This window comes from Arachis hypogaea, chromosome 7, assembly GCF_003086295.3.
Source record: "Arachis hypogaea cultivar Tifrunner chromosome 7, arahy.Tifrunner.gnm2.J5K5, whole genome shotgun sequence".
NCBI lineage: Eukaryota > Viridiplantae > Streptophyta > Magnoliopsida > Fabales > Fabaceae > Arachis > Arachis hypogaea.
The window spans coordinates 1,436,170-1,449,914 of NC_092042.1; the positions used below are offsets into that span (position 1 = coordinate 1,436,170).

The following is a 13,745-nucleotide window of genomic DNA, read 5'->3' on the forward strand; positions in this document are numbered from 1 at the left end:
AGGGAAGAAAACCCTTTAATTTTAGAGGAAAAAACTTGATTTTAATTGTAATAATAGAGTGACATGTGACACATTTTATTTATAAAACTAGCAGAAGATCCATACAGTGCACAGGTTGAAAATTTCTATTTCTTGTTTTGACTTATTTTTTCATTTTTTTTAAATTGTCACTTTTTACGTTACTAAAAGTAGTCTAATATGTTAAATTTTTAATTAAACGTAAAGATTTATTTATTCTATCACAACTCAAAATACATAAGTATCCTCTTTTAATTTCTCACCGTTTGCATAAGTATCCATATTTTTCAAAACATTCATTTTGATGAGCACTTCTTAAAATTGGTTATACAAATCCTGCCTCACAGTATATTATATCTTGTTTAACTTCATAAATTATACAAATACAACTTAAAAATATAAACAATACAATAAGAACCATAACCAATATAATTTATGTATATTAAATTTTTTTTTTGATTTATTGTGTTAAAATAATTTTTATCTTGTATAATAATCCGAATTTTTAAAATTAAATAATAAAAATTTTATATAATTTTAAGGTTTAATTACTCTGTTAGTCCCTATAGTTTCACGAAATTTTCAATTAGGTCCCTATACTTTTTTTCCTTTTAATCGGGTCCCCATACGTTATTTTTTTTTTCAATTAAATTCCTACCGTGACAAAAACGTCTAAAATAACAGAATATTCTCTTAAAAAAACGAATATTCTCTCTTTTAGAATAACAAAACACTCTTATATTTTTAAAATTCCAAAACAACTCTTCTCACTTCAACACTCAGATATAGCTCTCTCTGTTCGCAATTTATATATAAACCCGAACAATAGTGGCGCGTGAGCTCCACCTCCTCAACGGTCTCACTCTGACACACTCTCCCTCCCTTCGCTTCCTTCTGCAACCTCTCTCTGCGGTTCTTCCCTCACCACACCACTACTCCCTCCTCTTTCTTCTTCTTCTTTTTTCTGTTTCTGTTTCACAGTAATAGGATTTTAGGGTTCATCTTCTTCCCGCACATTTCAATGCCGGAGAAGTCCAGGAAGGTACCTTTCACGGTCTCCTCCGGCAACGTCTCCTCCAGCGGCGTCTCCTCTAGTAGCGACCTCCTTCTGCGACGTCTTCTCCAGTGACGGTCTCCTTCGGCGACGTCTCCTCCTGTGACTTCTCCTCCAACGACGTCTCTTCCAGCGGCTTCTCTTCCAACGAGTTTCTCTTTCGGCAGACTCACGAGTAGGTTCTTCTCTCTCTTTGCCTTTGTTCTCTTGAAAATATTTCATTCTAATCGATGGTCTTAGACTTGCCTTAGATTAGATGAACAAATTTAATTAAAATTAGTTTGAATCTCAGTATAGTAGTCAAAATGTTTCTTTGTCAGGGCTTTGTCCTGTCTGATCCAAATAATAGGATGTTCCTTTGCAGTACTTAGTAACTATGATTTTTGCAAGTTACTTGAGCCTGTCTTCTGTATAATTGCACAAGACCATACCACTCCTTTACTCTAGTTTGCTGAGCACAAGACACCAATTTTAATTTCTGTTCATTACAAAATTTGGCTCAAAAGTTTGAAGATCAAATTTTTAATCATGGGAGTTGAATGTTCATGAAATGATTAAGTAGTATATTTTAGTTTTTGATTGTTACCATGGGAGTTGATTGTTTATGAAATGTGTGGTATCATCTGTAGGTTTTCTTTCCATTGTTTCTTTCCTTAAGTCACTGGAGAAAGGGGCTGCCTTTTGTCTTCTTTTTTTTTACTATCCATAATTTTCTAAATTTAGATTTAAAACTAAGCACCCAGATTGTATACTTATGTATAGATGTAAAATATTGAAGGTTACTGCTTAATGGTTCACTTTGTCTAGAGTGTTATCCCATATCTTTAGATATGTAAACTCAATGATGATGAATGCATGTCTTGGGTTTGCTAAATTATCTCTTTTCTGATGTTTGATGCAGCGGCCGCTATAAGAATTTTATTTCAATCTATGATCTCATCTTCACAGCTAGGTTGGCAAGTGAGTGGTGATGATCTGTGTGGACAATATTGGAAAGGCATAACATGCTTAAACAACCGAATAGATATAAAACTCTATACTAACAAGTAAACTTCAACGGCAAAGGCTTTTCTTTTTTCTGGCCAGGGATGCTATTTATAATTTAACCGTGCTATCTTATATATATATATATATATATATATATATATATATATATATTGTTGAGCTTCAATTTTGTTCATGTAATAACTAATACTATGGGAAAGTAAATATGTAAAGCAGATATATTAGTTCATATCATGGCATGGAAAGAAATTGAAGGTGATTTTATTATTTTTGTGCACTGCACTAAATTACAATACATATCCACAACAGTTTTATGTTTGCCACTTACCTGGAAAGAATGATGATCGATGACCACTCCAAACAATGTTTTTATGATGCCATTTTTCATTGGATCTTGAGGCAGAGTTCTAATGGTTTTTCATATGCTATTCTGTTCATACTGCACTTTACACAACCCTTTTTATATCTTATCTGATTTCAATTTAGTCCCTATATTTTTTTTCTTTTCAATTAGGTCCCTAAGGGTATAAAAGTAATTTCACAATTCACTAACATTTTTTTGACGTTTAACGTTAATAGGGACTAAATTGAAAAAAAAATAACGTATATGGACCCAATTAAAAGGAAAAAAAGTATATGGACTTAATTGAAAATTTCGTGAAACTATAGGGACCAACAGAGTAATTAAACTTAATTTTAATTGATATAATTTAAAATTTTGACTAATATTATGAACTAAAAAAATTTATTTATTTATCTATAATTTTAAATTAAAGTGTTTAACTACAAATAATTTATAATTTAAAAAATAAATAATTTTTTTATATTAATTAATAATTATACTAAGTTAAATTTGGTTTCAAATTAAGACTCTACTCTAATCCTATATCCCCAATTTCAAACCCTAATTTCACTAACCATAACTTCTATTACCCAACTCACACACGTACTACCCCACCTGGTCACCTCTCAGTGAGCCACGCTCATTCTTCTCACCCCCTCACCCACTGCCAAGCCTCCCTAGTTATACACACAACACAACCAAAACAAAAACACACACACACACACAGAAAGAAACAAAAGAAAGGGAGAGAGCGATCCGAGAGAAAGCAGAGGGCATCCGAGAAGAAGGAAGGGAGGGGGAGGCTCGCCGCCGTCGGGGCTAGGTGTCATCGCTCCCGGCGCCGTCGCTGTCGCGGAGAGGAAAGGAGGGGTTGGTGTCACTGCTGCACATGGTGGGAAAAGAGGAAGACCACGCTGCTATTACCATCATCGTTATTGTCAAGAGTGAAAAGAGACGCCACTGGGGCTGCTGCTGTTGTGGGTGTTGCCGTTTCTAATTACTGCTTCATTCCACCATGACTGAACCCTATCTTCTCTACCCAATAGAGCTTATGGCGCTACTATGAGAACCACTGCTGGAGAGGACAAGCTACTGCTGCTACCTTGGTTCTGCATCGGAGCTGCTGTTACTGCCACCACCATAGGTGATTGGCGTTGCTGCTGTTTCAATTGATGCTGCTGCCGCTGTTCCGACTGCACTGGGGTGTCGCCGCTGCTGCAAATTCAAAACAAAAGAGGGTTTGTTGGGTTAATTTCGAAGTTCGACTAATTGAGGTAGGGGATTTGCTTTAAAAATAAATGTTTTAAGTTATGAATGCCAATAAAATTAAACGAGTAACTGCAAATGGTTTATGGTTGCTTTGTGTGAATAATTGTTGGAATGGAGTTGAATCATGGCTGTAGTTGGTGATTGGTTTAATGATTTAATGTGCTAATTATTGATGATGTTGTGTATTTTGAAGTTATACTTGCTGCTAGTACTTGTTGATGTTGATTTTGTGTATGGAATGTTGCTATGGCTGCTGGAAATTGATTTGATAAATCAGAATTGAGAAATGTTGTTATAGATGAGATGTTGAAGAATGGATGCTGTGATAATATGGTTACGTTGCACCTATGATATGAAATTGTGATATATTGAATTAAGAGTTCTTGGGCAACTTTGGTTAGTCAAAAGAAAGTTAGAAATGTGGTTTTGATGAATCCTAGGCTTGAATATAGGATTTGGTATCTGAGGTTGTTGGAAATACTTTGTACAGAAATCTGCATAATTGGCAGCAGAACGAATGACTTTTTGGGAGCATTCCAGACCTAATTTTCAGATGAAACTATTTTTCTGTAAAACTTTAGTGTGTCTTGAATATTCCATAAAAATTTCAGGAAATTTGGCCAAGTGGTTTGGAAGATATGATTTTTTGAAGTTTAGTGGTTGCTGCAGATTTTTCTGGTTTTCTGATTCTGCAGTACCAACTTCCAGACGCTATAACTTTTAATTTAAACAGAATTTTGAGTTGATTTCAAAAGGATTTTAAAGATCTATCAGTCTATTTTAAGTGAGTACAAGTTTCATGTTCATATCTATTTTGTAGACTTAGATAAGTCACTTGGAAGGTCGGTTGTTTGCTGGAAACTCTGAACTGGTTTATGAAAACAGGGCTCCACTTCCAATTGATAATTAATTAATCAAATGGAGTGATATGAACCTGAAACTTATGGATTTTGAAACTTAGGGATGTTGACTGTAATCTCACCAAAATTTAGAAGCAACTGATTAGAATTGAAATTATTATGGAATTTAAAAAAAAAACATGGCTGCTGTCTATTTTCCGAATTTTTGTAAATACAACAGCAGAATTTTAAAGCTTGTATAAAATTCAATTCTAATCCAAATTCAGTAAAACCTAACTTAAATTAAAGATTAAGATCTCTAGAGTTACCTTACCAACATGGTTTTAGATTAGACAAACTTAGGAAATGAAAAGGAATGTAAGTTGCCCCTAAGAAAGGTTAAAGTTAAAGACAATGATATTGAGAAATATAGTGAAGAAAGAAAAATGAGGAACAAGGAATGAAATAAAAGTTGAGAATTATATTGAATGGGCCTTTGTGCCGAGTGCTAATGCGGAAGTGTCCGCCTAACTGATAGCCTAAGATTGCTAATGCGGGAATGTTCGCCTAACTGATAGCATATTGTATGTTTAATTGGGCTTTTGTGCCAAACTGCTAATGCGAAAGGGCCCGCCTAACTGATAGCTTGAGATTGCTAATGCGGGAATGTTCGCCTAATTGATAGCACTGTTCCTTACTGTGATACACATTGAAATGTTATTATAATGAGGCCTAATTGACACGGGTAACCGTAATGCCAAGGTGTCTAATTGATACAGTAAAGGGACCATATTCGGGGTTCACTCCGAGTAACGTCGGGTTGCGGATAGACAACCGACGCATGAGCTCATGGCCTGTTTAGGATAGACATGCATCATATTGATTGTGCATTTGCATTTGGTCTTGTTTTGCTTGTTATATTTTCTCTGTGATTGTGCTGCTTGACTTGTTTGTCTTATTGCAATTTGTTTGTGTGTTGATCTATTTCTTGTACTATTAGTTGGTGTATTGAGGTGACTGAGAATTGAGATTTGTTTTTAGTTCAAAAAGTTAAAGAAGGTAATTAAGTATATGAAGTAAGAGTAAGAAATATTTCCAAAGGTTTTAAAAAGAAGAAAATAGTTTTATTAAGTAAAGTTAATTATTTGCATGTTAATCATTACTTTTAGGCATTCCCATTCCCTACTGAGAACTAGTGGTTTGTTCTCACCCCAAAATCTTCCACCCTTTCAGTGACACAGGTTCGTAGACTCAGTTTGAAGCCGCGGGGCAATTAGGAGTTTTATTTAAGTTAAGTTTATGTGTTGAGTTGCTTTTATAGAATTTTCTCGCCCTTGTTATTTAAGATTTTATTTTATACAGAGGGATAGGAGTTGAGTTGTAACTGAGTTTCTTTTGTATTCTTTTGTATGATATTTATTATTATTAATAACTATGTGACTAGTATTTCTTGGAGATCTTTGATATATGATTTTAATTAATAGAAACAAAAGTTTTCGGCTTTTTCCTAAAAGTTGAAACGCGAAATCGAACTAAAGGCTCAATATTAAATAGTAAATAAGGAAAACAGGTCAGTAACGCCTTACTTTTGGTACGATCATGACGTACTGAAAGTTAGGGTGTTATATCTTGGATAAAAAATTTATTTTACAAAAATATAAGTTGTTATTTTTAAATGCTAATAGAAGTCTATCAAAAAGAGAGGGCCAAATGCATTAAAGGACGAAGAACTTAAAGATTTGAAAAAAATACTACTTTGACCTCTTATTTTGTTTAAGGGCAAATCACTTAATTAAGTCAAGGGAAGTAAAAAATTACACAAATTCGTCAAACCAAAAATTGGTTCATGAATCAACCAAAGCACATTTATATAGTTTGAATTAGGTTGTTTTGAATTTGATTTACATGTAATTTGAATCACCTTGATTCGAATTACACACACGCACACTCACTAATTCGAATCAACCTGATTCGAATTACACACATACAGTAATTCGAATTAGGGTGATTCGAATTACACCCTGATTTATTAAAAAATTGATAATTTATTAAAAAATTTATTTAAAAATTAATAATTTAAAAATTAAAAAATATATATTTTATTTCATGCATTAAAAAAGCTAACAAAATATTTAATTACGAGACTTCTTTAAAATATTAATGAGCTATCAATTCAAATTCTATACAATACTCTTTTGTTCATTTTTAATAGTTCATGAATATTTTTTAATAATTTTTTTAAATTATATGGTGAGCAATTCGAATTCTATACAATACTCTTCTTTTCATTCTTGATAGCTCATGAATATTTTTTAATAAATTTATTTTAATTATACCACAAAAAAATATTTTATTCTATGCAAAATAATTTAAAAATGACTTGAAAGATGTTAGGAATGCTATAAAAATTTGTAATGTCCTAATCACTTAGGACATTAAAGAAATACTCTACATAGTCGATAGTTTAGAAATTAAAGAAAATATATTTTTATCATGTATTTACCTAAATCACTAGAATATTATAAACTTTTATAGTACTCATAACATCTTTTAAGCCATTTTTTTAAAATTATTTTGTATAGAATAAAATATATTTTTTAATTATTTTGTATGGAATAAAATATTTTTTTAATTTCTAAATTATTATTGACTATGTAGAGTATTTTATTTAAAATTTGTGTACATGCATGTATTTACCTAAGTCATTAGAACATTACAAATTTTTATAGTACTCCTAACATTTTTTAAGCCATTTTTTTAAAATTATTTTGCATAGAATAAAATATTTTTTGTAGTATAATTTAAAAAAATTGTTAAAAAATATTCATGAGCTATTAAAAATGGACAAAAGAGTATTGTATGGAATTCAAATTGATAACTCATTAATATTTTAAAGAAGTCTCGTAATTAAATATTTTGTTAGCTTTTTTTAATGCATGAAATAAAATATATTTTTTAATTTTTAAATTATTAATTTTTTTAACAATTTTTTTAATAAGTTATTAATTTTTTTAATAACAATCACCCTGATTTCGAATTAGAGGGTGTGTACATGTGTATGTAATTCGAATCAAGGTGATTCGAAGTTCGAAACAACCTAATTCGAATTATATAAAAATGTGTTTTGGTTGATTCATGAATTAATTTTTGGTTTAGCGGATTTGTGTAATATTTTGCTCCCCTTGCCTTAATATAGTGATTTGCCCTATGTTTAAATACTAATTGAAGAAAGAGAAAAAAAAAGGATGGATATTTAAAATATCTCATCAAACTTGTTATTTTTCAAGATCAAAGAAAGAAGAAGAACGACAAGCGTAAAACTTCTTTTGCCCAACTTTAACTCTTAGATGAAAGGGAGCGCACTATAGAGGACGTTTTTTTGTTTGTCTTTTTTTTTTGCTTTCTCTTCTATTCTTCATTGGAATATATGCAATGCACGGACAGAAAACATCTGTACCCAACTGTATGCTCTGCTTACCCCAATCCCAATCTATACCCTTCCTTGATACAACAAATAACATTTTACTGTAGTTACCATATTCTAATATCCAACTATCAATACATATTATGATCAAGATCTAATAAATGTTTGTTATTTATTAACCAAAATAGCAACAGCGGTAGGATCAAATTTTCAACAACAAATTCTTCAGAGGGGCCAAAAATAATTATTTCACCCGAAACAGCAAACTCAAGTACTATAGAACATGTAGAATAGTAAAGGTGGAAAAAGGAATATAAAAATCAACAATATGAGTTATAAGGTTATGATTCACCTAGTTCCGTATCAACTTAAAGATTATTTGGAATTGAAATGATAACAGAAAAAATTCACTCTTAAAATTTTCACTCTAAAATATTGTTGCGTTGAATTGGGACTGCGGAAGTCACAATTACAAAAGCTCAACTACTATTTCTTATATTCTTTTTCAACCTTAACCATTGTGTGTGACAACAAAAGTAAATTCCAGATATAAGTTCAATGTATAAACTTTTACGAAAAAGGGTTAAAAAATTTTAATAAATTGTTACTTAAAAAGGCACACAGGTGAATTTGAAACTCAATTTGGTTGTGACAAAAAAAAAAGACAAACAGAAATCACGAAAATAAAAAATAGTAAGGTAACAGGTAACGACTTCTCAAGATACAAAATGAGGACGACAGCAGTTGGAGTTGAAACATTAAATTTTATAGATTTTCTCATTTTTTACAAAGAAAGTATTTTATTATTCCAAAGGCATAAAATTATATCTTTTAAAAATCAAAGAAATAGAAGGCTCAAAATTAAAAAACATGGCATGAGTAATCCAAAAATTAAAAAAGTTATTTAATAAAAAAAAAGTTATTTTATATATTACATTTCTCAATTAGAATGTAGTTTTGATACATGAACAATATAAAGAATTTCACATGATTATACCAAATTTTGACACACTACATACAAATTCAATTATTGCAAAAATGTTAAAAAGTAGTTAGAGTTATCATTACTCACAAAAATTTCTCAAGGAAACATTTGAGAAATTTTGTAGCTTTGTTTTAGTAGAATTCTCATGTTTCTCCATCTAAGAAAATAAGGCATAAAGAAACGAGCAAAAAATGTGTGGATAAAAATGAAGTAGATGGAATAAGGTATACTACTCAGAATCTTTGAATAGTTTATTATGAAGAAAAATAGTTTATATGTTACCGGCCATGAAACCTCAATAATATAATGATCCACTACTTGATTTCCATTCACACTTTACATCCCTGAACTTGTGATTGTTACCAAACTATTGACAGTTCAAAAGGCTATGAATGCAAAATCTAAGTTGGTCTCAACTTTATACAAATCCATTCACATTTCAAAGCGGTTCCTCTCCTGGCAGGTAAGAGGGAGATCCTCCATCAACCTGGTTCTTCTTCCGATGGAAAATGCCACTAATGTTGGGCAACAGAACTTTCTTTGAAACTGAAACCTTTCCCTTTTCAAGCTTTTGCACTTCAACCTTTTTTGGAGTTGGATTGTGCTGTTGAATCCTGTAGTGCTGAGGAGACACTCTTGGTGACATCTGTGCTTCGGCCAATATTCGAGCTGCAGCCTCTTCTGCTTTCTTCTGCTCCCGCTCACGCCACCTTTTTAGCTCAGTTTCCACTGCCTTCTTTGCTGCTTCGGCCATCTCAGCGCTTTTCAAGGTCTCTAGTGTTGCAGTCTTTATATCATCAATCTCCTTCTGTGTTGCCTCCAATCTTTTGAGAGCCTCATTTTCACTCACCCTGATAGCTTCAACCTGTGCCTTGGCAGCAGCCACTTTCATGTCAGCTAATCTATCAGATTCCTCAACCTTTCGAGATAAGGACTCATATTCCTCCTTTGAGATTGTAATTTTAGCACCATGCTCTGAGGTTGATGCACGAGCAGCATTAGTCCTCTCAGATAAGACCCTAATCTGATCAATACTGCTTGCCTCTGATGCTCTCGCTGCTTCGGCTTCTTCTAATGCTACTTTAAGCTTTATTTCTGCATCTTCTAAGGCAAGTTTGGTTACTTCAGCTTCCATCTTCAGTTCAGCTTCCATGTTCTTCATATCTTCAGCTTCCTGCTTTGCATTCTCAGTTTCAGATGACAACCGGTTCAATGTCAAGATCATTTCCTCAGATGCACCTCTGACTTTAGATTCTTCTGCCAAGTATGCTTCAAGCTCAGACTTACTTTTCCGAAGCTTGACATGCAGATTTCCAACAATAGATTCAGTTTCAGATTCTTTCTTCTTCAATTCAGCATGTTCTCTTCTCAGATACTCCAGTTCCACCTTAAGAGCCTCAACCAAGCTTCTTAGGGAGCTTTCCTCTTCTGCTACTTTCTGCAGGGATTCTTTAGCATTATCAAGCCCCGAAGTGACGCTTTTCAGAGAATCCAAGTCTGATGTCTTTTTATTTTCTATTTCCTTTTGCAGAGCCCCAATTTTATTTGTTGTCTCATTCAGCTGCATTTCAAGATTTTCTGTTTGGTCCGGACTGAATTCCTTCTTTAAAGCAAGCAATTTCCTTCTTGATTCTTCGAAGGCTGCTCTATATGATTGTCGTAGAACTTCTTTATCAGTTAATATGCTTTCTTGCGGTTGATGTGCCAATGGAGCTGTAAGCCTCATTCGTTCAATTGATTCCTGCACGGCTAAAATTTCTTTTGATAGCTCAGATGCTCTTTCAGTGTTTGCCTTCATTGCATCTTCAGCTTCTACTGCTTGCTTGAAAGCCGAAACTCTTGCTTCCAAGGAAGTATTATACTCCTGACGAATATTCCTCAGTTCTTGCTTTGCAACATCAAGTTCTGTAATAACAGATGCATATCTTTTAACTGCGGTTTCCAAGTCTTCTTTCCAAGCACCATTGCTTCCAACAGGATCACCACATTTTTCTTCTTTAAGCTGTTTGGCTTGACAATTTGAAGCTTCTGTTGCTTTAGTTGATAATTCTCTTGACTCCTTGAGAACATTTAGCTTTTGTGAAAGATCCTCAACTGCTTTTTTATGCCTTTGAAGCTCCACTAGGGCTTGAGCCTTAGTAGTTTCTGCATTCTTTAGTTGATCCTTTAATTTGTTCAGCTCTTTCTCGGCTAAGTGAAGTTGTGTCTCTTTTGCCAAAACTCTCTTAACAAAATAACAACAATTGTAAGTTGCAATAATAAGGAGAGAGTACATCATAGCTAAGCTCGGAACGAAGAAAACGAAAATAATGAGCAGATAGCTTAGCCTAGAAGTTAGAAAAACTTGTCCAATTAGAACACCTAGAATAGCTTTTCTCCGGTAAAAGGCTATCTAATATGGAGATGAAAATATGACTGGGAAAATTCTCAAGGTCCCTAGAATCCAGTAAAACTTGTCCCAGCCTTCACATACACAAGATATTCTCTCTTAGATGAGCACATGCCATCAGCTATCAAGTCAATGCATAAAAATTCGATGCCATTGAACTCTTCATCAACACTTCAATGCCTAATAATACATATTAGTTTAAAAAGCTCATCAACTAATAATAACAACACATGTTTCCCTGCTCAATTTTTTTTTTCCTTGAAGGATTTACAGATCAATGATTTTCATGACATTGCACCAGCTAGCATTATATTCATGATGTCAGAAACAAATGCCTTAGATTCATAACTCACACAAGAATGCATTGGTTTGTAATGCCACACGAGTTTGCATTCGATTCATGACGTCGCACCAGATATTCTCTGTTAAATGAGGACATGAAATTGAATATCAAATCAAAGCTTAAAGATTGGGTGCTGTTGAACTCTTCATCAACGTCTAATGCCTAATCATATATTAGTTTGAAGAGCTCAAACCACATGTTTCCTGGCGGGTGCTTTTCTTTTTTATCTTCAAAGGAAAAACAGATCAATGATTTTATACCACTACACCAGCTAGCATTAGATTCATAACACCAACAGGAATGCATTCGTTTATAATGCCACACGAGTTTGCATTCAATTCGTGACGTCACACCAGAATGCATTAGATTCCTAACATAACAGAGATTCTAAGAAAGAACTTTTCACTAAAGCTACTAATCCATTAGTTTGAAAGCACACACAATTATACAAAAAAGCCAGTGTTACCTCAGCAGAATAAGGTTTAGCCTTCTTAATGGAAGGTTTCTCGCTGGAGAAAGCACCTTCACCAAATAGAGAAACAGCATCTTTAACTGACTGAATAGGTGGACTAGTATCAATCTCTCCAACCTCCGGTTTTGTTGGTTTTGGAGAGCTGATAGCACTTTGCCTTATTTTTGCCACCATTGCAGGGTAGAATTCAGATGTTATTGGTGACTTTTGAAGCCTAACCTGCTTAGAAGCAAAATGTTACAAGTAAGAATTGAAATCAAATTCTCATCAAACATGTTTACAAGTAACACATTATAAACATCAATCTCAGATAGTCCCAAATAAATGAAAAGGGGAAAAAAATAGCATCAGAAACCGAAAAACACACCAAATTAGAGAGACAGAGAAGAAAACCCCCTTCGTTAGATTCAGAAGTGGTTTCTTAAAAAAAAAGTGCCAATCCTCGTACTCATCGAAACTTCTAATTCTATGGAACCCCAAAATCGCAAACGGAAAGAACAAGTAGGAAAGTTTCTAGCTTTATCTGAATCCGAAAGAAAAATAGCGGAAAACTAAAAATTCAGAGGGGAAAAAATTCACCTTTTTCAGGCCTTGTAATTTGTAAAGCTAGCTCCTTTACAATTTCCAAGACACAGATGAAACCTATGGCATTGAATTGCAGAGTAAAAATAAGAATCCGAACAATGCTCCTTGCTTGCAATGAAGGAAAATCAAAGGAAAAGAAAGAGAGAATTAAAAAAATGGGGTTCTGTGTTACTTACTTACTGTGTTTGAATTGAAAGATGTTGAAGACCAATTTTGTATCAGCAAGCAAGCAAGGTTCCGAAACAGTGTGATTTAAAAAGGGTAATATTCACGTGCACCCTTTTTCCTATTCAAAATTTTACTCCCCGCTTCTGTTATTCATTCCTTGTACCTTGTGGACTATGTTGTCCTTTTCCCCAATGCTTATGGGGACACACAAAAGTAAGTGGAGCGTAGCGGAAGATTCTGTCAGAAAAAAATGTTGCAGTGGAAAATGGGTCCCCACGTTGGCACCAGCACCGTCCAGAAAATAATGAGAATATATTAAGTTATGATTGAACATTAAGCTAATAATTGATAATTGATATGTTAAAAAATAATAGTGTAATTTAAGGTATGTAAAGATTGGAGAGATTCATTGATTCAATGGAGTAATGATAAATATGGAAAATCATAAAGGGCCAAATCTGAGAGAATATTAGAATAAGATGTCAGTTATACATGTATCAGTTATGGGGTTTGGATTTCACCTACAAATAGGATCATGTGTTCTTTCAAATCTTAATTGTCGTTGTTATTTCTTAACTTGCACTAGCTATGTCCCATTATCAACTGAGGTAGATGTGGATATATATTATTAATTAATTTATTATGGTACTATATACTATATACTATATACACCTTAAAGTTGTGTTATTTTATTCCACTTCCTTTGGAAAATGAAATATTAATGGTATGCTTTGAGTTTGTACTTATTGAGAATGAGAATGTTTTGAAGCAAAGACTATGAATTGGGATATTTGTTAACAAAGATGACTCATCTCGTGCATTTTCTTTTTGGGGGTCATGTAATGATATCT

The 13,745-nt window shown here is 33.2% G+C and overlaps 1 protein-coding gene and 1 long non-coding RNA gene across 4 annotated transcripts; one reads left to right on the forward strand and one right to left on the reverse strand.

The window, feature by feature from the left end:
* The first annotated feature begins 761 nt into the window (after positions 1–761).
* LOC112701811 (uncharacterized) lies at positions 762–5,983 on the forward strand. The gene is made up of 3 exons (XR_003153859.3): positions 762–1,247; positions 1,974–3,694; positions 5,762–5,983. It is a non-coding gene; the product is annotated as an uncharacterized lncRNA (long non-coding RNA).
* A 3,181-nt stretch (positions 5,984–9,164) lies between these two features.
* Positions 9,165–13,184, reverse strand: LOC112701812 (WEB family protein At5g55860). 3 transcript variants are annotated; one of them, XM_025752574.3, is made up of 4 exons: positions 12,903–13,184; positions 12,721–12,783; positions 12,136–12,360; positions 9,165–11,161 (listed from the first exon to the last, which is right to left on the reverse strand). In XM_025752574.3, the coding sequence occupies exons 3-4, from the start codon at positions 12,313–12,315 to the stop codon at positions 9,377–9,379; spliced, it is 1,965 nt and encodes a 654-aa protein (XP_025608359.1). In that variant the 5' UTR covers positions 12,316–12,360; positions 12,721–12,783; positions 12,903–13,184; the 3' UTR covers positions 9,165–9,376. The 3 variants fall into 3 exon arrangements, with proteins under 3 accessions (XP_025608359.1, XP_025608360.1, XP_025608361.1); XM_025752575.3 differs by having other exon boundaries at positions 12,907–12,983; XM_025752576.3 differs by lacking the exon at positions 12,903–13,184 and adding an exon at positions 11,680–11,748 and having other exon boundaries at positions 12,721–12,781.
* Positions 13,185–13,745: the final 561 nt, after the last annotated feature.

Bases quoted from the DNA above. Each gene is read 5' to 3' on its own strand.
- LOC112701812 (XM_025752574.3), bottom strand. From the start codon at position 12,315: ATGGTGGCAAAAATAAGGCAAAGTGCTATCAGCTCTCCAAAACCAACA. The intron at 11,162-12,135 runs GTAACACTGGCT...TATTTTGTTAAG, and splicing joins CTAAACCTTATTCTGCTGAG to AGAGTTTTGGCAAAAGAGAC.